Here is a 23221-nt window from a genome sequence, read left to right on the forward strand (position 1 = left end):
CGGGGTTTCACCATGTTGACCAGGATGGTCTCGATCTCTTGACCTCGTGATCCACCCGCCTCGGCCTCCCAAAGTGCTGGGATTACAGGCTTGAGCCACCGCGCCCGGCCCTAATTTTTGTATTTTTAGTAGACACGGGGTTTCACCATGTTGGCCAGGTTGGTCTTGAACTCCTGACCTTGTGATCTGCCCGCCTCAGCCTTCTGAAGTGCTAGGATGACAGGCTTGAGCCACCACGCCCGGCCCACCCAGTGACCTATCTTATCTTCCTTCCTGCATGACTTCCTCCTGCATCCCTTCCACAGCATCCATGTGGTGACTTGGAATGTGGCCTCAGCAGCACCCCCTCTAGATCTCAGTGACCTGCTTCAGCTGAACAACCAGAACGCGAATCTTGACATATATATCATTGGGTAGGTATCTGCAGGCTCCTTCACCCATACCTGACCAGTCCCAAGTTTCCCTGTGGGGAAGGAAGCCCTATAGCCTGCCCTCCTGCACTCTGGAGCCTGAGGGCTGGGAGCCTTCAGCCTGCTTTGGGCCCATCCCATGTCTCTTGTCCTGAGTCAGCAACAACAAGGAGTGGGTGATCAGCAGGCAGGGGAGGGGGACCTCATGGTCATCACAACTCAGGGCTTGGAAGTCCTTGAAAACAGGATGAAATATCTGTGGCAGGGGAAGCACCCTGGAGGCCGGGGACAAGCCTCTGAGCTGGCATGATCAGTTTGCAGGAATTGAACTCTGGGATCATAAGCCTCCTTTCCGATGCTGCCTTTAATGACTCATGGAGCAGTTTCCTCATGGATACGCTTTCCCCGCTGGGCTTCGTCAAGGTAACTGGCAGTTCATGGGCAATTGAGAGCTGTGTTTTCCCCTCTCCACTGACCCCCATTTGTTGGTCTGATGTGTTCCTCTTGCTCCTACTCAGCCTTTCCTGCTGTTTCCCATTTGTTTAAAGGGCTAAACCTTGCTTACACCTGCATCCCTGGGGCTTCTGCCTGCCTTGTGCCTTTCTGAAGTAGTTAGAGCTGAACTGAGTCTCCAGGGGTTAGGTTAACACCTGGATATTTTTCAGCTTGGGAAAATTCTGAGGGGAGGTGCAGCAGGGCTTGTCAACACCTCAGTGCTGGCCCCTGCCCTAGCCACCAGTCTTTCCTCAAATGCCCGTCCTAAAACCTCTGAGTGTAATAATGATGGCTGTCACTTATCAGGTGCTTGCTTGTTGTTAAACGTCATAAGTAGCTCTTTATATATGTTCGTCTAAAACCTCAACAAGTCTGTTGAAATAGAGGTACTTTACAGACAGAGCCATGGCTCAGAAGTCCCATGGGCTATCTTGGATTTGGATCCAGGTCTTTCAGACTTCATGACCCGAGTTCTTCACTGCTAATACTTTGTTGCTGTGCTGGTGAACTCCAAGACTGACAGGTCTTGGCCGGGAGCGGTGGCTCTCGCCTATAATCCCTGCACTTTGGGAGGCTGAGGCGGGTGGATCAGAACCTCCCTGAGGTTGGGAGTTTGAGTCAACCCTGGCCAACATAATGAAACCCCGCCTCTACTAAAAATACAAAACTTAGCCGGGCGTGGTGATGGGCACTTGTAATCCCAGCTGCTCAAGAGGCTGAGGCAGGAGAATCACTTGAACCCAAGAGGCAGAGGTTCCAGTGAGTGGAGATCACGCCACTGCACTCCAGCCTGGGTGACAAGTGCGAGACTCTGTCTCACAAAAAAAAAAAAAACTGACAGGTCTAAACATGGCTAACATGCTGGTGTCATACAGTATCCTCAGGTCATACGAAACGTGCATCTCAAATTCTGGGGCTCCAGAGGTTAGGAGAGGGGAGTCAGGTGTGGTGGGCATATTCTGGGGCATCTGTAGCCCACAGGAGAGTCCACAGGAAGGCTCTGGGCTGCTGGGTCTTCCCCTGGGTTCCACCCTGCACACCTGAGGGTGGAAACACACTCCCCCTCATAGCAGGTATACAGCTGCTTAGAAATGCCAGAATTCCCTCTCCCCCTTTTCTGGATGCCTCTTATTCTTCAGAATGAACTCTGTCAGCCTCCTTTGCCTGAGAGTACTGGGGCAAGAGCTGTGTGTCCTTTGGAGGGGACAGAATGAGGCGTAAAGAATCCAAGGTTTAGAACGTCTGCTGAGGACAGAAAATGCCAGCCTGGGTCCTTGGTCCCCTCCAAATGAAACCCAGAGGCCTCCTTCTGTAGCCACGGAGCTAGATCCTTCCAGAAGACAGAACCCCTTCTCTTACCAGCCACTCCCTTCCCAGGACTGCAGGCCTCTTTGCTTCTCGGCTGACTGGCAAGGGATTGGTAGGATGGAATTGAGCCAAGGAAAGTAGCTCAGCTTGTGGCAGGGACATAGCCCATTCTACCCATGTGGCCTACTGAGATTGGGAGGCCAGCCTGAGGGCCTGGCACCCAAAACAGGTGCCCTTTTTCCCCCAGCCAAGAATGTGGGTGGAGGGGTGAGCTCCGCTTAAACCTTATCCACTGAGAAGGGCTGACCCCTAGGACGGCTCCGCAGCCCCCAGCCACCTCCTGCTAGTTTGTCCTTTGCTCCTCCTCCTCCATTTCCTCCAACTAGAACTTGGCCTGGAACTCTGCTGCTTTTCCCACAGCCCCACCCTTTCTCCCAGTCTAACTCTGTCCTGCCCCACCGCGCCCTCCCCGCCCCATGTCCCTGCTGCTCCTCCACAAAGTGAGCCAGTGTCTTTGTGGTGGAACCCAGTGGCCTAAAGCTGCCTTGTGGGTAGGGATTAAGCCTGAAACTTTTCCTGAGTCTTTATCAGTCCCATTACTTCCTGACCTGGGAGTCAGCCCCTCACCATCCAGCCTGTCCTCCACTCCTGCTGTCATCCTGCTTGAGGGTGGGAGAGAGAAGACTGAGGTGGAGGGAGGCTTAAGGACACATCTGCAGCAACGCCTGCCCATCCGGAAGTTCTGATGCCTCCCTTGCCCGGTGCTGGGTTTGAGGTGCCCCTGTTTTGACTCCTCCGCTGTGTGGGGCTCGTGGCCTGCAGGATCAAGTTTCATAATTCCTGGAAGGCCCCAGTACACGCTCCCCACCCGGGGATTTCCTCCTTGGCCTCCACACTTCATTCTCCGGAAGCAGCTACTCAGATGCTGGGTGTAGACAGCCTGAACCTGAAAGGGGGTTACTGGCTGCAGCCCATTCCCACCCCACCTTTTGTAGCGGCAGATAGTAGGGTTCCTAGTCCATGATGTTGTTCTACAGTACGGTAGCTCTACCAGTTCCTTAGCCTCCCTGAATCTTAGGCCCTCCTCTGCAAAACAGGGGCGGTGCCTCCTTACGGGGTGGCATGAGGAGTAATGAGAGAGGAGGCACTTGAGCTAATTGCTCTCCACAGCCTGTGAGCATGTGTCCTTACTCATCAGCATTCCCTGGGTATTGCCTGTGTGGACCTCCAGCTGCACACAGTCTATAGTTATGGGGTTTTGGGGGAACATTTTCTTAATTGTTTTTCACTGAGCTGTAATGTACACAGAAAAGTGTGCAGAAATTCAGTGTACACCTTGATGGATTTTTATTTATACATTCGTACCCATGTTACCATCAGCTACATCTAGATAAAGAACAGGCGGTGTGAGGTAGCTCATGCCTGTAATCCCAACACTTAATTTGGGATTACAGAAGCAGGCAGATTGCTTGAGCCTAGGAGTTCAAGAACACCCTGGGCAACATGGCAAGACCCTGTTTATACAAAACAAACATATCAGGGCATGGTGGTGCACACCTGTGGTCCCAGCTACTCAGGAGGCTGAGGTGGGAGGATTGCCTGAGCCCAGGATGTCAAGGCTGCAGTGAGCCGTGATTGCACCACAGCACTCCAGCCTGGTAGACAGAGCGAAATCCTGTCTCTAAATAAAAAGGGAGGGGTAGGGGCAGAGGGTGGATAAAGAACATTTCCAGGGGGAAGGGAATAAAGAGCATTTCTGCAACCCTGGAAACCTGTCATATTCCTTCCTTTACTTTTAAGAATGCAGGCCGGGCACAGTGGCTCACGCCTGTAATCCCAGCACTTTGGGAGGCCGAGGTAGGTGGATCACCTGAGGTCAGAAGTTCAAGACCAGCCTGGCCAACATGGTGAAACCCTGTCTTTACTAAAAATACAAAAATTAGCTGGACCTAGTGGCAGGCGCCTATAATCCCAGCTACTTGGGAGGCTGAGACAGGAGAATCACCTGAACCCCGGAGGCAGATATTGCAGCGAGCCAAGATTGTGCCATTGTGCTCCAGCCTGGGTGACAGAGCAAGACTCCATCTCAAAAAAAAAAAAAAAAAAAAAGAATGCTTAAACCAAAAAATAATAACCGTCAGATAATCCCCACAGCATCTATGAGAGAGTCCTGCTTTATCAATGAGAAAATACGCTGAGAAACTTCCTCAATGTCAGATACTAAGAATCAGCGCCAGGGTTTGAACCCAGATCTAACTTGAAAGCTGGTACCCTTGGCCACTGTCCTCTTTCATTCACATTCCTCTTTGAGGTCCCAACCAGCCAGGGTTGCAGCCTCAGAGTGCCCAGAGGATCTCAGGGTGGCATTGCTGAGAGGGGCCTAGACATCCCTGGGCCAGGGGCGTTCTCCTGAAGGCAGGGTGCCCTGGCAGCCTTCTCTTCCCACGACCCCCAGACCTAGGAGCAGCATCTAAAACCTTAGTTTCCAGAGTGGATCATTTGGCAGCTCAGGAGAAGAACAGAAAGGCTTGAAACTCTGCGATTGAAACTGGGATATCATAGACCCTGGGCAGGACACTGCCTGTAGCTGAGGGTTCTCTAGAGTCCCTAGCGCAGGGCTTGGAAGGGGTGCCCTTGGCCTGTTCATTTTAATGAGCGATCTTCGACCTCTCTCTCCTGCAGGTCTCCCACGTGCGTATGCAGGGGATCCTCTTACTGGTCTTTGCCAAGTATCAGCATTTGCCCTATCTCCAGATTCTCTCTACTAAATCCACCCCCACCGGCCTGTTTGGGTACTGGGTAAGGACTGAGCTATTGTCCAAGTAGTGAGCTGGGAAGCGCTGGGAACTGTGGAGCTGGGCCAAAGAAAAAGGAGGGGAAAGGAATCTCGGTACTCTGTCCGGCCCAGTGCCCTGCATATCTGTTCTTGTGCCTCAGAGTGGCCTTGCTGCCTCTGAGGCCCAGGCTAGGTGACTTGGGCTCTGTGCATGGAGAGATCACGTGGGAAGCTTTGTTTCTGTCCCTGGGAGACCCTGCGGAAGGTGAGACTGTCTCCCCTCAAGCCCAGGATGTGAAAAGAGGGGCGTGTCCAGCCACTCTTCTGTGTCCCTGTCTTCCAGGGGAACAAAGGAGGAGTCAACATCTGCCTGAAGCTTTATGGCTACTACGTCAGCATCATCAACTGCCACCTGCCTCCCCACATTTCCAACAATTACCAGCGGCTGGAGCACTTTGACCGGATCTTGGAGATGCAGAATTTTCAGGGACAAGATATCCCCAACATCCTGGACCATGAGTGAGCCTGGATCTGCACACTGTTACCCTGCCCTCTGCCCTGCACTGACCCAAGCCAGCATCCTCTGCCCAGCAGTCAGTGGTGGCTCCCACCCTCTCCCTGCCCCTTCTCTCATGCCCTGTCTGCTGTCTGTCCTTGCTTTGCCTGCCTGGGGTCCCCTTCCTCCAGCCCCTCTGTCCTGCCTAGAAACCCTGAACACTTTGGAACAGACCAAGGACCTTGTGGTTCCTGAGGTCTCCAGGAGGGCTCCTCAGCCTTTCCTTGTGACCAGTTGAGGAACGAAGGGCCACAGCTTGCTCTGTGTTTGCCAGAGCAGGCTCTTTGGGCAGGTGTCTTCGGTTTGAATGGTGGTTTGGGAGCCATGAGCACAGTTCCAGCGGACCCATGTGTGCCCTGGCATCTGGCGTCTCCCCTCCCTCTCGGGCTTTCTCTGCCCCGGCAGCCCTCGGGTGGAGCAGGTCCAGCCACCTGGCAGTTTTCCTTCTCTGACCTCATCACAAATCCTCAGGCTGCCCTCCTTTTTTCTGAAGCCTCATTATCTGGTTTGGAGACATGAACTTTCGCATCGAGGACTTTGGGTTGCACTTTGTCCGGGAATCCATTAAAAATCGGTGCTACAGTGACCTGTGGGAGAAGGATCAGGTATCGAGTGAGGGAGGGCCCCCAGGGGTGGTCTGAGTGCATGGTGGAGGCCCACGTGAGATGTGCAGTGTTGTTAGACACCCTTGCCGCTCTTCTCCTTCGCCCAGGTCTCCTGGGGGGGAGGGTGTCTAGCAGGACCTCGCATCTAGGGGTGAGGCAGCCACGCCTGCCAGTGCCTGATCTTCACATGAAAGAGCCAGGGTAACAGCCCTGGGTGTGCTCTAGAATAGGGAGCCAGATGCAGGCATGAAATGAATTCTTTAAAAAAGAAGAATAGGGAAGCAGAAGGGCTTTGCACCAGACTTTTCGTGCCTTGGTTCGGCACATGCATCATCCCATCGTAGTCCTGTTGTCTTTCCCATCCCCAGCTGTGTTTCCCTCCTGGAGGGTGAGTTACCCCTTTGGAGGACCCTGGCTACCCGGGCTCCCCTCTGACGCATGTCTGCTAGTACCCTCCTCTAGAGATGGAGTTCAAAGTCCGGTCCCTCAGCATAAGAACTGGGGAAATGGAGGCAGCCACCTCCCCTGGGCCTTGGTAACATTTCTGAAAGGATCTACCTTCTTTCTGGTGGGGGTGGGCTGCTGAGTAGCCACCAGGCAGTGAGGAAGTGGAGTGGCAGTGCTTGACTCTTGCCCCATCTGTGATGGGATGTGCTGATTCCTTGAATGGAGTGTAGTGCTGATTCCTTGAATGGAGTGTAGTGCTGGGCCATGGGCCCGAGACTGCTGGGAGACAGGGCCTGTGACTTTGTCTGCAGCTCAGCATTGCCAAGAAACATGACCCACTGCTCCGGGAGTTCCAGGAGGGCCGCCTGTTCTTCCCGCCCACCTACAAGTTTGATAGGAACTCTAGCAACTACGACACCAGGTGAGGAGAAAGGGGGGGCCAGAAGCTCTAGGAAGTCGGCTTACCGGATGGGAGCTGTCGCAGGATGGAATAGAAGTGTTGAGGGGCAGGAAGAGGTCTAACCATCCCCTCTCCAGAGTGCCGCCTACTGCCCACTTCATGAGGCACTGACTGTGGGAGCCATCTCAGATGTCCTCAGAGAGCACGGGGGAAAGCTAGTGCAGCAAGGGCCAGAGAGGTGTGGGGGGTGGTTACAGATGGAGCCAGAGGGGAGGGTGCAGCAGCTGCCTCCTGACCTAGGAGGGACTGCACTTCAGCTTCTGGAACCCTAGTCTCCACTTCCCAGGACCTTCTAAAACCCCAGGCCCTACTTTCCAGGACTGTCTGGAACCCCAGCCCCCACTTTCCAGGACCTCCTGGAACCCCAGCCCCCACTTCCCAGGACCTTCTGAAGCTCCAGCCCCCCACTTTCTAGGACCTTCTGGAACTCCAGGTTCCACTTTCCAGGACCTTCTGGAACCCCAGGCCCCACTTCCCAGGACCTTCTGGTCCCCAGGTGGGGCAGAAAGCTTGGCCCAGCCAGTTTCTGGTGTTCAGTACCCCTGCCCCAGCCTGCGAGTGGGTCCGGTACTATGTGAGAAGATGAAGCAGTCGTAGAGAATTTCATCAGGGTCAATGCAGAGATCCTGAGTCTGGTAATTGGAAACACAGCTCTTTATGACTTCAAAGTGTTTAGGCCTCGATTTTTTCATCTTAGAGATGTGGATGAGGCCGAGGATTGAAGGAGGCCTTGTGTACGCCCAGCCTGGTGCCCAGCACCCAGTAACCACGGGAGGTAACTGCTGCTGTTACTCTTAGATCCAAGTCTTCCCGCCATAGTTTTACTAAAAACCTTTCTAAGCAGCTGAGAAGGGGCCAAGCAACCACCAAAACCTGAGAAAGAAGCTCTGGCAACTTGTCCCTGACCCAGTTTGGGGCATGGACCCTAATCTCTTTGAAGAAAAGAAGAGGCCTTACATGTCATGAGGGTCTTCGTTTCAGTGGAGCAGCTCCTTCCTTCTAGCCGGAGCATCTCAGCAAGGGAGGCGGGGGATGCTGGCAGGACAGCCCAGGCCTTTGGGATTTAGCCAGTGCAGAAACATCTCCACCGCCAGGCCAGGACAGGAGGTAGAACTCAAGCTTGGTTCTGGAAGCGGCACAACAAAGCCAAAATAGCCTTGCCAAGGAAAGGGGGCAAGAGTGAGCCGATCCAGCTGCGTGGAGCAAGACAGTGGGGTCACGACGAGGGCAGTCCCAAGAAGAGGAGGAAGGGGCACAGGCAGCAGGACCCGCCCCAGGCCGCAGGGCGGGCAGGAAAGGATGTAGGAGGGCAGGCCACGGCAGGCTGGTTGGCCCCGATCCACAGCTGCAGCCATCCATTAGCAATGAGAGTCATGATGACAGCAGTAAGGACTTATGGGGCTGTGGGTGGGGAGGTGTTCCTTGAAGCCAAGAGTTCAAGACCCGCCTGGGCAACATAGTTAGACATTATCTCTACAAAATATTTGAAAATTAGCTGTGTGTAGTGGGATGTGCCTGTAGTCACAGCTACTCAGGAAAGCTGAGGCAGGAGGACCCAGGAGTTAAATGCTGCAGTGAGCTGAGATTGACCCATTGCACTCCAGCCTGGGCAACCCTGTCTCAAAAAAAAACCTCTCTTTAAAAACTTGCCAGCATGAAGAGAGCTGCTGGCAGGCCCTGTAGCCAGGTGTCCCTTCTTCGCAACCCTGTGGCAGAGAGACCTCCAGGACACTGGAGCTTGTTGCAAAAGCTGGGTCTGGGCTGGAGTTGGCAGGGTCTGGCAGGGTAGAGAGCTTAGGAGAAGTGAGAGGACCCCCCCAGGTGGCTCAACCAGTGAGTGGTAAGCTGCAGCTCAGCCCCGATTCTCTGGCTCTGTGGCCCACAGTGCTTTCCTCAAGCTTGTTGTACCTCAGGATTCATGGCCAGCCTTGCCAGCAACAGCAAAAAGATGGCACAGTGAGGAAGCCAGCCTCTGCTAGGGGAGGCACGCACCTATTTTTAAATAACAGCTCACTGTGACTGGCACACAGGTGTGTGCAGAGGCTCAGCCTTGTCATTTCTCACCATGCTCTTAGGAGGCAGACAGTGTTATTATTGACTGTTGACAAATAAGGCCACTGAGTCCAAAAGAATAAATAGTAAGGAGTGATGGACTTCATAATCGAACATGGATTGGAACTCACATGTGTCTCTTATTCCTGAGCCTCACTCTCTTTCCCTTCCTGTCTCTAGACTCCTGAGCCTCAGCCTCCTTCCCTTCCTGTGCCTCTAGACTCCTGAACCTTCAGCCTCCTTCCCTTCCTGTGTCTCTAGGCTCCTGAGCCTTCAACCTCCTTCCCTTCCTGTGTCTCTAGACTCCTGAGCCTTCAGCCTCCTTCCCTTCCCGTGTCTCTGGACTCCTGAGCCTCAGTCCCCTTCCCTTCCCATGTCTCTAGACTCCTGAGCCTCAGTCTCCTTCCCTTCCTGTGTCTAGACTCCTGAGCCTCAGTCTCCTTCCCTTCTTGTGTCTAGACTCCTGAACCTCAGCCTCCTTCCCTTCCTGTGTCTCTAGTCTCGTGAGCCTCACTCTCCTTCCCTTACTGTGTCTCTAGTCTCATGAGCCTTCAATGTTTCTTCCCTTTGGCAGAGCCCAGGAAATGAAAGGTTTGGGCAGGACCAGGGGGCATCATAACTGAACTATTCCTGGCAGGGGCCAGGGGCCAGAAGCAGCTGGGAGTTCCTGCAGTGAGCAGAGCCTGAGCCCACCTGGGGAACAGAGATAGTCCTTTCTAATGAAACTGACTTCATCCTTGCAAACCAGGTTGAGACATCACCTCTCCTAAGACGCCTCTCTGACCCCATCTCACTGAGGGTTCCTCTCCCTCCTGCCTGCGCTGCCCCAGCCTTGCACACGCCATGCTTCCAGTGTTGGTTTTAAGACACAGTGTGCCTTTCTTCCTGTCCTGTAATTGCCCAGAGAGCAGAGACGATCTGATTTAGGGCCATCTCTGGCAGCAGCACAGTGCCTGGCATGTGTACCAAGCCTGGGAGTTAGTGGGTTTCCAGGACTCCATGCAGAAGGTTGGAGCAAATGTTCCTTAGGTGGTAGACAGTAAAGCTGGAGAAGCCTGTCAGACTTCCTGTCAAGGAAAGTATCTTGAAGGAGGCAGCAGAGCTTGGCAGAAAGCAGAGAGGCAGGCTTTCCCATCAGTCGGCGCACTGACGAGAAGCACCTGGAGAGCCTGGCAGGTCCCGGCTTGATGAAGGGACTGGGTGTCAGTGTGCTGGGCCAGCCATTCCAGTATCCCCGAGCCAAGATGTAATGAGAAACGAGACAGCTCCTCATAGGGCAGCTTGCCCAAGTCCGGGATTACACTGGAGTTTTGTTAACAGTTACCTCTGAGCCCAGAGAAACTTTTTTTTTTTGTGAGACGGAGTTTCGCTCTTGTTGCCCAGGCTGGAGTGCAATGGCGCGATCTCGGCTTACCGCAACCTCCGCCTCCTGGGTTCAGGCAATTCTCCTGCCTCAGCCTCCTGAGTAGCTGGGATTACAGGCACGCGCCACTATGCCCAGCTGATTTTTTGTATTTTTAGTAGAGACGGGGTTTCACCATGTTGGCCAGGCTGATCTTGAACTCCTGACCTCAGGTGATCCACCTGCCTTGGCCTTCTGAAGTGCTGGGATTACAGGCGTGAGCCGCCGTGCCCAGCCTTAGACAAACTTTTTTTTTTTTTTTTTTTTTTTGACGGAGGTTTTTTTTTTTTTTTTTTTTTTTTTTTTTTTTGAGATGGAGTCTCCCTCTGTTGCCCAGGCTGCAGTGCAGCGATGCGATCTCAGCTCACTGCAACCTCTGCCTACTGGCTTTAAGTGATTCTCCTGCCTCAGCCTCCCGAGTAGCTCGGACTACAGGCGTGTGCCACCACACCCAACTAGTTTTTGTATTTTTAGTATAGTTGGAGTTTCACCATATTGGTCAGGCTGGTCTAGAACCTGACCTCATGATCTGCCTGCCTCGGCCTCCCAAAGTGCTGGGATTACAGGTGTGAGTCCCCGTACCCAGCCAGAACTACCCAATTTTTAGTTATTACTTTTATTAGAAATGGGAGCCCGTGAAACATAGACCCTTTCCCCTACAGATATTTTTTTTAGAGGCCAGGTGTGGTGGCTCACACCTCTAAACTCAGCACTTTGAGAGGCAGAGACAGGATGATAACTTGAGCCCAGGAGTTCAGGATCAGCCTAGGAAACATGGCAAAATCCCATCTCTATAAAAAATGCAAAAGTTAGCTGGGCATGGTAGGGCATGCCCACAGTCCCAGCTACTCAGGAGACTGAGGCGGGAGCATCGCTTGAGTCCAGGAAATTGAGGCTATAGTGAGCTGTAATCACACCACTGCACTCCAGCCTGGGCAGCAGTGAGACCCTGTCTAAAAATAGTACCCAGGTGTGCTGTGTACCCCTGACGTCCCAGCTGCTCGGGAGGCTTGAGGCAGGAGGGTCATTCGAGCCCAGGAGTTGAAGAGTGCTGCAGTGACCTATGATCTCAACACTGCACGCCAGCCTGGGTGGCAGCGAGACCCTATCTCTAAAAGACAAGGTGGGGCAGAGGGAACTTGGTGAATGTGTGCACGCTCGCTTTGATTAATTCTTGGGTTTTGTTCAACAAGCTCGTCAAGGACCGTGTCCGTCCTGTTTCTCATATCCCCAGCTGCGGGGCGTGTGGAATCACTAAGTCAATCTTGGTTGAAAGAATAAGCAATACAGGTGCCCAGTGACCAGCCTGGCCGTGGCAAGGAAAAGGAAAAGGTGGTGGGGGTGGGGGCAGGCGGAGAGGTCCTGAGGAGGAAGGAGAGACAGACTGTGGTCAGGACCTGGGGAGGATCCTTCAGTGACAGCAGGTATGGGCTCCAACCCATCACAGGGAAGCTGGGGAGGGAGAGTGCTTTGGAGAGAAGGTGCAGTAATGTAGTTCATCACTGGGTTTTAAGCATTCTAGGCACCGGTGTCCACGGCAGATTCAGGGGTGCAGCATCTGTAGTCTCTGGGATGGGAACAGCACATTCCAGTGCCCTCAGAGCACTCCTTAGAAGAGTGGAAGGTTGGGAACAAACCAAGGAGCCAGCAAGCAGACCATAGTTGGGTCAGTTACCACTTCCCGACCACTCCCTGATGCGCTTTAATTTCCTTATTGCTCTTTGAAGTAAGTACTGTTATCACCCCATCTTAACAGTTGAAGAAACTGAGGCTTAGAGAGATGAAGTCATTTGCCCAGGGGCATACAGCTCTTAATTAACAGGACAGAGCCTTCCCCAGCTGGCCTCCAGCTCTGAAGTCTGAGTTCACCACCGTGGCCGTTCTCCGCCATTTCTGGAATACTTACTCTATTGCTGTTAAAGGGACAACACTACACTGGGAAAGTTTACTTAAAATAGCAGTAGAGGCCAGGCGCAGTGGCTTATGCCTGTAATCCTAGCACTTCGGGAGGCCGAGGCGGGCAGATTACGAGGTCAAGAGATGGAGACCATCCTGGCCAACAGGTTGAAACTCTTGTCTCTACTAACAATACCAAAAATTAACTGGGCATGGTGGCGCGTGCCTGCAGTCCCAGCTACTTGGGAGGCTGACGAAGGAGGATCACTTGAGGCAGAGGATGCAGTGAGCCAAGATTGCACCACTGCACTCCAACCTGGCTACAGAACGAGACTGTCTCAAAAACCAAAAAAAACAATAAGCAGTTGAGCAGGCCGGGTGCTCACGCCTGAGTAATCCCCGTACTTTGGGAGGCTGAGGCAGGTGGCTCACAAGGTCAAGAGTTTGAGACCAGCCTGGGCAACATGGTGAAACCCCCTCTCTACTAAAGATACAAAGAATAGCTGGGCATGCTATCGGGTGCTTGTAATCCCAGCTACTCGGGATGCTGAGGCAGGAGAATCGCTTGAACCTGGGAGGTAGAGGTTGTAGTGAGCCGAGTTTTTGACACTGCACTCCAGCCTGGGCAAAAGAGTGAGACTGTCTCACACACACACACAAAAAAAGCGCTTGAAGGCTGGGTACAGTGGCTCACACCTGTAATCCCAGCACTTCAGGAGGCCGAGGCAGGCAGATCATTTGAGGTTGGGAGTTCAAGACCAGCCTGACCAACATGGAGAAACCCCGTCTCTACTAAAAATACAAAAATAAAATTAGCTGGGTATGGTGGCACATGCCTATAATCCCAGCTACTTGAGAGGCTGATGCAGGAGAATCGCTTGAACCCAGAAGGTGGAGATTGTGGTAAGCCGAGATGACGCCATTACACTCCAGCCTGGGCAACAAGAACAAACTCCATCGCAAAAAAAAAAAAAAAAAAAAGCAGTTGAATAGGTCAGGCATGGTGGTTTATGCTTGCGATCCTCAGCACTTTGGGAGGCTGAGGCGGGCAGATCACAAGGTCAGGAGTTTGAGACTAGCCTGGCCAGCATGGTGAAACCCCGTCTCTACTAAAAATACAAAAATTAGCCGGGCATGGTGGTGCATGCCTGTAGTCCCAGCTAACTGGGAGGCTGAGGCAGGAGAATCACTTGAACTCGGGCGGCGGGGGTTGAAGTGAGCTGAGATTGCGCCACTGTACTCCAGCCTGGGCAACACAGCGAGACTTCATCTCAAAAAAAATAACAGTAGAATAAAGGAGGAGACAGAAAGTTTCCAATTGATGACAAAAATATTCAGTTGTAAACATGAAGATGAGATAGGCATTTTTGAGGGAGAGCTTGAGCGTGGAATTTTAGAAAGTGCCTGGTCATGGAGCAGCTGCGTTCCAGGATCTGCCGTAATGCTAAGGACACACAGGAGACCCCAAGAGCCAAGTCCATGCCTTCAGAGTTCACGCACCAGGTGATGTGCTGAGTAGGTAGCGGAAACCTGCAATATAACGAAATCGGGTAATACTGTATAAAATGCTTCGGAGGCAGAAAGATGAGGTCCAGGCTGGCTTTGACAGAGGCCGCTCCCTGGTGAAGGAGGGTGTTCCAGGCAGCAAAAACTGCAAGAGCAAAGGTCCAGAGGCTTGATAGAGGCACCAAGGTGGAGTGGGTCTGGGGAAGTGGTGTGAGATGAAGGGCGGGGGTGGTCAGACTCCTGAGCCCCTTGAAAGCCCTATTTGGGGACTTAATTCTGGAGGCAATGAAGACTCCTTAAAGGTTTTTAAATAGCGCTCTGGCACATGCCTGCAGTCCCAGCTGGTCAGAAGGCCGAGGTGGGAGGATTGCTTGAAGCCGAGGCATTTGAAGCTACAGTGAGTTACGACTGTGCCACTGCATTCAGCCTGGCCAACAAAGCAAGACCCTGTCAATCCATCGATTAATAGATAGATAGATAGGATTCAACAGAGTGAGACCCTGCGGGTTGATAGCTAGCTAGCCAGATATTCAAGGCCCTGTCAAATGATAGATAAGATAGTGTGTGACATCCTGTCTATAGATTGATTGATTGATTGATTGATCCCGTCAGGCTTTATTACTCTGGGTTCATTCAAGAAAGGGAATTGTCCACCAAGAGGAGGAAACCCAGAAATAGCAGCTGTCCTGCTCCCCCGACCACACATGCACCCCAACTCCAAGGCAGGACTCAGCTGGTAGTCTCCAGGAGGGCAGGGCCTCAGGACCAAGCTGGCCTTAGAAACTGCTCCAATAGTTGCTTGGGAAGGCTGGGTTACGGGTCAGAGACTAGTCTTTGATCAACTTCAGTTACCTAGAGGAGGAAAGCATTTTGTCTCCAGGGGCTGTGAGACCTCTTTCACACCCCTCAGGGAAGCTGGCTGGTGAAGAGCAGGTGGGAGGTCTCAGTGGACTGAGAGCAAATCATGATGGCCGGCGTGCACAGGGAGCTCACTTTGCATTTTATGTATTTGATCTCATGGTGTCATCTCAGCACCCCTGTGCGGCAGCTCCTGCTCTTCCCTCCAATTGCAGGCGAGAAAGCTGAGGCCTGAGAGGGGTTCATCTGGTGGGAGGAGCACATGCCCTGCGGTCATGCTGGCCGGCTTTGAATCCCCGCTCCACCACTTTGTAGCTTGTGACTTTGGGAAAGGTGCTTCTCTTCAAAGCTAAGCCTCAGTTTCCCCACCTGTAAAGAGAGCATGCTATAGCTAGGCACAGTGGCCCAGGCCTTATAATCCCCACACTTTGGGAGGCTGAGATGGGAAGATCATTTGAGGCCTGCAGTTCAAGACAGGCATGGTGTCATGCACCTGTAGTCCCGGCTACATCTCTAAGCATTTCCTAAATGCTTCCTTCCCTTTCCTGAGGTAGACTGCTAGTAGGCAGGGCAGCCAGAGTCAAGCTCAGGTCGGTCAGCTTCAGAATCTCAAACCTCAGCTGCTTTGATCCACTGCTGCTTTTGCTCAAGAAAAAAGCAAAGCTTTGAAATGGAGTATTTCTGAGTCACAATTTGATCCATAAAAATGTGAGGTAGACAGAGGGTCCTGGCGAAGCCTGATGAGGGCCAGCACCCCTTTGGTTCTGTTGGGCACCGCCCTGCCTGCTGCCACGCTCCCTCCAGCTCTGGCCCAGGGCTCTGTGGCTGCTAGTAGATGCCGGAGTTAGGGGCTCCAGCAAGCTCCTGTGGGCTCATTTCTGCTTTTTTTTTTTAATTGCATTTTAGGTTTTGGGGTACATGTGAAGACCATGCAAGATTGTTGCATCATTTCTGCTCTTATGCCCTCCCATTCTTCCTCTTCATCCCCCTGCCCCCGCAGTGAGAAGAAACGCAAGCCCGCATGGACAGACCGCATCCTGTGGAGGCTGAAGCGGCAGCCCCAGGCTGGCCCCCACACCCCCGGACTGCCGGCCCCAGACTTCTCCCTGTCTCAGAGGAGCTATGGCAGCTACATGACGTACACCATCAGTGACCATAAGCCTGTCGCAGGCACTTTTGACTTGGAGGTGAACTTCTGGGCTGCCCTGATACTTGCCAGAGGAATCGCTGTGCTGGGCCCCATCCCCAGCCCTCCATCCCTGCATTCTAATGTCAGCCAGTCCCCCAGGGAGGCCTGTGGAGGCCATGATTGCCTTTCCCCCAGGTCAGATATCCCAGCTCTTCTTAGGAGCCGTTGATGGCTCTGTCTGTCAAAAACGTGTTCAAACCCTTTGTGAAAAGGTTTCCATTTCCTTTGGGTATTCTCCCTTGGGGCTAATGAGTTCCATTACGCTTATTACCCACTATGGGAAGTAGGCCTTCTTTTATTTGTCCTGAATCTATCTGGATCAAGTTGCCAAGGGAGCTCCCTCCATCCCTGTGTCCTTGTGTCTTGCTGTCTGAACAAGGCAGCGCTGGCCTCCTTCAGGCTGCTGCCGTCGCTCAGCCTTCACATTTTCATACTGGCTTACTGGCTTTATATGTATGTGTGTGTGTATATATATACACACACACACACACAACAGGGTCTCGTTCTGTCACCCAGGCTGGAGTGCAGTGGTGCCATCACAGCTCACTGCAGCCTGGAACTTCTGGGCTCAAGTGACTGATCCTTCCACCTCAGCCTCCCTAGGGGCAGGGACTACAGGCGCATGCTACCATGCCTAAGTTTTGTATTACTTATAGAGGCAGGGTTTCACCATGTTGCCCAGGCTAGTCTTGAACTCCTGGGCTCAAGCGATCCTCCTACCTTGGCCTCCCAAAATGTTGGGATTATGGGTGTGAGCCACCGTGCCCAGCCTGTGTTAGTTTCTCTCGTGTTCCTGCACGTTCACAGCTGTTTTCACCACAGCATCCCCCAGGTGGGGCTTTGGGTCAGATACTCTAGCGGCCTGAGAGCAGCTGCCTGCCGCTTCCTTAAGCCTCTCAACCGCGCCTCTGCTCTCCCCAATTCTTACCCCTCAGTGCTGGGCCCTGTGACTCCCTGACAGGCCCAGCCACCCCGGTGACTGGTGTTTGGCCAGCCAAGGTCAGTTGGAGCAGCCCATCGGAGTTCTGTGCCCACCCCTCTGGGTGCCCCACCCTCCCCGCTGTGTTGGAAGGGCAGGGAGGGACACTTGGCCTCTGAGGAGGGCATGCTGCTGCGGACTGAACCCGTCCACCCGTGTCTAGCTGAAGCCGTTGCTGTCTGCTCCACTGATCATTCTGATGCCAGAGGACCTGTGGACCCTGGAGAACGACCTGATGGTCAGCTACTCCTCAACCTCAGACTTCCCCAGGAGCCCGTGGGACTGGATCGGACTGTACAAGGTGAGGTTCATCCCTCCCGAGGGCTCCTGGGAGCTGGGCAGACTCTGAGGAACCCGCCCTTGTCCATCCCAGGGGTTCTTCTGCATGGAAGAGCAGCGAAGGGCTGCGGGGAGGCATCCGGTACAACAGCCGGACAGCAGCGAGACTGTCTCCTCCTTAGGACTTGCCTTAGGTCCCATGTCCTCCCTGACCACTGATCGCACGACTTCCTCCACAGGTGGGGCTGCGTGACATTCATGACTACGTGTCCTACATCTGGGTCGGGGACAACCAGGTCTCCTTCAGCGACAACCTGAACCAGGTATGTCACCGCAGGCGGGCTGGCCTCAGCACTTCTGTGCCATGGGAGGAACAGGGCTGGATAGCTTGTCACTCAGAGCTGGGTGGCGCCCAGGGCCTGGAGCTGACCCCAGTCCTGTCCATCCTCCCTCCAGGTTTACATTGACATCAGCAACATCCCTGCAACAGAAGAAGAGTTTCTCCTCTGTTACTACAGCAACAACCTGCATTCTGTGGCGGGGATAAGCAGACCCTTCCAGGTAAGGGATGTTGGGAAGGGCAGGGGAGAGGAGGGGCTTGAGCTGGTCGTTGGTTCCCTGAGGCCCAGGCCTGGGAAGCAGCCTGCGCTTGAGGAGCCGCTCCGGTGGGAGAATGGGCTGACGGGAAGCAGGAGGAAGACCCGCTCTCCCACTTCCGCCACCTGCTTTATCTCACAGATTCCGCTTTTCTCCCTGAGGGAGGACCCACTGGGTGAAGCACAGCCACAGATCTGAGCCAGGTGGGAGTGGATCCCAGGCGGAGGCCAGAGCTGGCAGCTAGCTCTGCCTTGCCACTGCAGGAGGGCTGGGGGCCCAGCCTGGCCCCCGAAGAGACAGCCAAGTGTCACCCACCTCCTCCTCCCACAGTGAGCTCTGGGCAGGCTGCTTTGCTCTCTCCACTACTGATCTCTAGAATTAGCCACTTAAATACAGGTTTTTATTGCTGAGATGTGAGTGAGACCAGCTAGTTGTCCACAGTGTAGACCTGGGGACAGTTCTGATCTCATTTCTGATTCCTACCCCCTCTGCTAGTCTGGCCCAAGTAGTCCTGCCAGGCACATGCCCCATTTGGCACAGGTCTGCATTCTTGTCGTGTCATCCTGGGCCTCAGGCTGTCTGGGAGGGGGATGCTCACATTTGTACAGGCTGCATAGACTGGCGACAGCAGTGCTGCATTCCATGAGTCCTCCTGTCCCCAGGAGGAGTGAACAGAGGGTCTGGGATTCCTGCTTTCACCAAAAGCGGTATGACTCAGTGGGCAGGATGGAGGGGCCCCTGCAGCCAGGCTCCTGCGCCATGGCTGTGAGCGGGCTGATGAGGGCCCTTCAGCCAGCAGTGTTCCTCCCTACCCACCACATGGAGGCTCACCCAGGGACTTCCAGAGCCTGAACAGAGAGAACTGGGAAGGATCCAGGTTTGATTCTGCAGGTAGCTCAAGTCCCGTGCCTCCAGCCTACCCTCTGAGGAAGGAAGGGGTGACGGGTGGTCAGGAGCTGTGGCCACAGACTTTTCCTGGGTGGTGCTTGTCAGGTCAAGTGCATCTGCCTCACCCTTGTCAAGAGTCACTGATGACAGTCCTCTGGACCCCCCAGGACCTCGAAGTGGGGGCAGGCAGAAGGGAGAGCCAGCTCAAGATGTGTGGGAGGGTCTGGCCCCGGGGGTCTGCAGAGAGCATTCTCGAGGGGCTTTGTTCCCACCTCCACCACTTGCCTCCTGACGTGGTCTTTCGGCAGCCCTCTTCCCAGAGAAGATGCCTCTGGGAGCCTGTGAGTGCCCGTCCTGCCGTCCTGTGTCCCGAGGCTGAGGCCCACTGCACTTTCTGTGTGCTGCAAGCCGTGTGTATCCAGAACCGTCCCCTGGCTTCCTGCAGGCCATGGCTGGCTGTTTTGTGACTGTTACATTGTGCAGGGGGAATTAGAAGTGTGGCTTTTACACTTGTGTGTGACTCATGATTGGGGGTTTGGGGCTCATGGCTGGACTCCAGGGACAGGGCCCTGTGGACCCAAGCTAGGCTTGTGTCTGAGATTTGCAGATGCCACGACGATGTGGCTAGGATGGGGCTCTAGCATGGGGAGTGCTGGGGTCCTGGCCCAGGTGGGGCTTGCCGCCTCTGCGGAGTAGAGGAACTCCTGGTTCATCCCTCCTAGCCCGCTGCTGCTCATGCCCCAGTCATGAGCCTTCTTCCTGGTTAACCAGTCCAGACTGTTACCATCTCTTTCTGCCCCACTTCTCCCCAGACCCTTGCTGAGTCTTCCCCCACAGTGACCTGTCCCTGCCACCCACACACACTTGGGGACCTCCAGAGCCGTCACTGGCCCACCTGTTCCTCTTGCACGTACAGCTGTCGTGAGTGTCGCCACATAGCACCCTTCACCTAGCAGACGGGAAAGCCAGGGCTGGCGGGGGTGGATCTGCTCACAGTTACAGGCTCCTGCGGTTTCCTGCAGGACCAGAAACACAGGCATGGGCCTGAGCCCACGGCGGAGGGGCCTCAGTCATCTGTGAAGTACAGGTGATGCACCTGTTGGCAAGGTTACTTCGGGAGAGCAGCTTCGGAAAGCATATCACACTATACCCGCCTCCCCATTCGGTCAGTGCCACCCCAGCCTTGACCCCAGGGACCCCCACCTGCTCCCCTGCCCTGTTGTGAACTGGAGTCCCCACGCCCTGCCTCCTGTTTCAGCCCCTCCTGGTGTACTGTGGGAGGGGTGAGCCCAGCAGTGGTTGAGAGGCAGAAGGGGGAAGGGGAGTGCTCTCCGTCCTCTGGGCCTGGTCAGGATATGGCCGCTCTGGGTCCACCCGACCTGCTGGGTGGAAACAGGAAATATGTGAGACTCGGTGTGCGCTGGGTCTGCGCCTGGCTCCGAGGCTGATAAGGGCCATTGTGTGGCCACTGGGGATGAGCCTGCCCGGGATGGATGTGCTTCCCGGAGGAAGGAAGGAAGGAAGGAGGGCTTGCTCGCCTTTCCGGGGCGGGAGAAGCTGTGGGAGAGAAGGGTGCAGGGGGAGGCCCCTGCCTCTGGGGCTGTCGGGGCCAGCACAGGCCCGAGGGACCCAGCCCTGCCAGTGCCAGCCTCTCTCTGGAAAGGCCCATTTCCCCTCTCCACTTCCCCGTTCCTACTTCCTATAAGGAACGGCTGGAGACGAGGGCTCAGTCTCAGGCCAGGAAAGTGTCAGTTGTGATTTAGCAACAATAAAAATAGAAGAGCAGGAACATCAGGGGTAGGGGGCTCCTGTGGGTGCTGCTGAAACGCAGGGGATGCCGAGGGCTAGAAGTTACCCACACCCAGGAACCCAAGAACGAATCTCACAAGCATCTGAGGCACAGGACTTCCTCACAGCAGAACAACCCCTCTGCCCAGCATGACCAGCCCCCAGCCCATCACACTCATGGTGGGGCTCGCCTGCTGTGGGAGGCAGCCCCACTGCGGGATGTGAGGAAGGGCAGTGCCCAAAAAGGGGTCTTGAAGGCTTAGGGGAGGAAAGGCCTGCTTTGGGGAGTAGCCCCTCTGCTCTCTAGCTGGTACTGGAGAGTGGGCAGGAGGAGGGGCAGCCAGAGAGCTGCTGCGGGATGCGGGAAGGGGAAAGGCATCCTGCCCTTTGACCTGGAGCCCAGGGTCCCCCATGGGTGGCTGCATGGGCTCCTCTGGTTACCTGGGACAACAGGCATTTCCTCCATCCCAGCCCCTCCTCTTCCTGCTCCAACCATCCGGGCCAAGAGGCCTCCAATCAGACCTGGACGGCTCCAGCTGTGTACTGAGGCGCTGGACCAGCCACATCCCCTGGGGCTGCAGTCGAAGCAGAACCAAGTGGCCATCCCAGCATAAGACAGATTCCTGGCTCCTGGAACGGGCAGAGCCAGCAAGGGGGCAGGCAGCTTTTGCTCACAGGCCCCAGTGCCCAGCGCAGGCTATCCGAGGGCAGAATGGCGCTGCAAGTGGAGCTGATACCCACCGGGGAGATCATCCGTGTGGTTCATCCCCACAGGCCCTGCAAGCTTGTAAGCTGGGGTGCTCTGGGCTGGGCGGGGGGTGGTAGCGTCTCCCCAGGGCCCGGCAGCCCCTCTCAAGCAAAGCCCTCCCGCAAGAGGTGAGCAGCGGGGAGGGGCCGAACAGACAGGGTGAGTGGAAGAGTCAGGATGGAAGGGTCACGGGCACCAGGATTTTTGGAAGTGGAGGTCTGGGCTTGACCCTTCTCCAGCTCCCTGAACCTCGGTGGGCACAACTGTGAATGCTGGGCACAAAGGCAAGTGAGGGCCGCTGTGAGGTCGCAGGAGGAAGGCGTGTAAAGCTCCAGGCACGCGGTACTGGCTCGGTGCATGCCCCGCTCTGCTCTGGTCCACGGAGCTGGGGTCGCGCAGGACTCAGCGCAGGGGGACGGTGTGGGAGGTGGGCGGGTGGAAACAGGGACAGCGGGCCCTGCAGGGAAGGGGCTGGAGAGGCAAAGGGCCGGGAGGACGGAGAACGCCAGGCGCCCCCACGGCTCCAGCAGTGCGGCGGGGGTGGGGCGCGCGTGTTCGCCGTGACCGGACGCGCCTGCCCGGAGCTGCCCTAGGCGGGGGCCGCTGGCACCGAGGCTTTGCGGACGCGGCCGGGACGGGCCGGGGCGGGGCCGGAGGGCGCGCGGCCCTGCCCGGGATGACGACAGGCCGCGGCCCGGCCCCTGGCGGGCCCTGGGCGGGGAGAGCGCGCCGGGGCCGCGAATTCCGAGCTCGCCACGCCGCCCAGCCCGGCCCCCGCCAGCGCCGGAAGAGCCGAGCCGGTGGGTACTCGGGGCGCGGGGACGGCGCGCGCGGGACCCGAGAGGCCTCCGCCGCCAGGCGGGCCTGGGGTCCGGGCCGGGAGCGAAGCGGAGGTCACTGCCGCGATCGCTGGGGCGGAACGGCGGCCGCGTGGACCCGGGCGGGGTCCCGGGACCCGGAAGCGCCGGCGCAGCCGGGTGAAGACTTAGCGCGCCTGCGGGAGCGGGAAGCCGGGAAGAGCGGCCGGGGTGGCGGGACCCAGGACTGGGCGCCCTTCGGGCCTCGCCCGCAGCCCGGCCCTGCCTCTGGTTCCGGAGGAGCCGCCTGAACACCGCCCCTTCCCGTCCTCCGCCCCTGGGGCCCCGCGCTCCTAGAGAGTGGCGGGAGGGGACTGGCCACCGCGCCCGCGGCTCCTCTCGCCCCTGCCTCCCGCGCACCCGAGCCCGCCACGCCGGGGCCCTGAGATTCATTCATTCATCCAGGCGGCCAGGAAGGGGTCACCCAGCTCCGCCCGGTTCCTGGCTCCGCGGAGGGGGTGGCAGCAGCCTCCTGGGAGGGACCCACCAGGAAACAGTCGATTCCTGCTGGGTGCGATAAGGAGGCGCCGCGCGTCGGAGAGAATCAGGAAGGGACTCTGGAGGAGGCGATACCTAGGAGTGCCCGGGGCTGAGGGCGCCGCAGGTGCAGGCCCAGGCTCTGACGCTCGGGCAGGTTGCAGGTGGTGGGTGGGAGGGATGGATGGGGAGAGAAGGGACTGAGAGGGCCGCCTGTCACACCAGAATGCAGGAGCAGTGGGGTAAACCGAGGACAGCGTGAGGGGGAGGTCTCGGGAGTTCATGGCAGCGTCCTGACCACAAGCAGTGGCTGTGAATCGTGGGCCTGGGACATGGAGGGCGCCCTGTAAACCTTCACTCTATGAACAGGGGATGTTGATGTGATTTGTATTGCCCGAGGGGAAATGGATTGGTAGTAGGAAGGCAAGGAGGTCAGTTAGGAGGCTGCCGTCTCCGCCATGAAACAGGCAGTGATGGAGCTGAGGCGTTCGCGGGGCGTGGCCACTTGGTGTGGGGAGTGGAGAGCATGCCTGTTAACCCAGGCGGTGATGACCAGCTGAAAGTGCTGCCCTTCTCTCTACAAGGACATTGAACAGGGAGTACAGGTTAGGGGTCAGGAGCCTTGTTTCCTTTTTTTTTTTTTTTTTT

At 55.8% G+C, this 23221-nt stretch overlaps 2 protein-coding genes across 5 annotated transcripts in view; both read left to right on the top strand.

The window, feature by feature from the left end:
• The window catches only part of INPP5K (inositol polyphosphate-5-phosphatase K), a 22808-nt gene extending 3598 nt beyond the window's left edge, over nucleotides 1–19210 (top strand). Inside the window, exons 2-12 of one of the 4 annotated variants that reach the window (XM_017541669.1) lie at nucleotides 306–413; nucleotides 725–833; nucleotides 4896–5012; nucleotides 5333–5508; nucleotides 6039–6150; nucleotides 6909–7018; nucleotides 15772–15958; nucleotides 17103–17240; nucleotides 17458–17541; nucleotides 17675–17779; nucleotides 17957–19210. In XM_017541669.1, the coding sequence (XP_017397158.1) occupies nucleotides 306–413; nucleotides 725–833; nucleotides 4896–5012; nucleotides 5333–5508; nucleotides 6039–6150; nucleotides 6909–7018; nucleotides 15772–15958; nucleotides 17103–17240; nucleotides 17458–17541; nucleotides 17675–17779; nucleotides 17957–18013 (1303 nt within the window). In that variant the 3' untranslated portion in view covers nucleotides 18014–19210. The remainder of the gene's footprint in view (nucleotides 1–305; nucleotides 414–724; nucleotides 834–4895; nucleotides 5013–5332; nucleotides 5509–6038; nucleotides 6151–6908; nucleotides 7019–15771; nucleotides 15959–17102; nucleotides 17241–17457; nucleotides 17542–17674; nucleotides 17780–17956) is intronic. The other 3 variants (XM_017541668.2, XM_017541672.2, XM_017541671.2) reach the window with 3 other exon arrangements.
• A 1834-nt stretch (nucleotides 19211–21044) lies between these two features.
• Nucleotides 21045–23221, top strand: part of MYO1C (myosin IC) — a 28328-nt gene continuing 26151 nt past the window's right edge. The window contains exon 1 of the mRNA XM_017541679.2: nucleotides 21045–21278. Coding sequence (XP_017397168.1) covers nucleotides 21204–21278 — 75 coding nt within the window. The 5' untranslated portion in view covers nucleotides 21045–21203. The remainder of the gene's footprint in view (nucleotides 21279–23221) is intronic.

Source organism: Cebus imitator, unplaced genomic scaffold, assembly GCF_001604975.1.
Source record: "Cebus imitator isolate Cc_AM_T3 unplaced genomic scaffold, Cebus_imitator-1.0 Scaffold136, whole genome shotgun sequence".
In the NCBI taxonomy this organism is placed as follows: Eukaryota; Metazoa; Chordata; class Mammalia; order Primates; family Cebidae; genus Cebus; species Cebus imitator.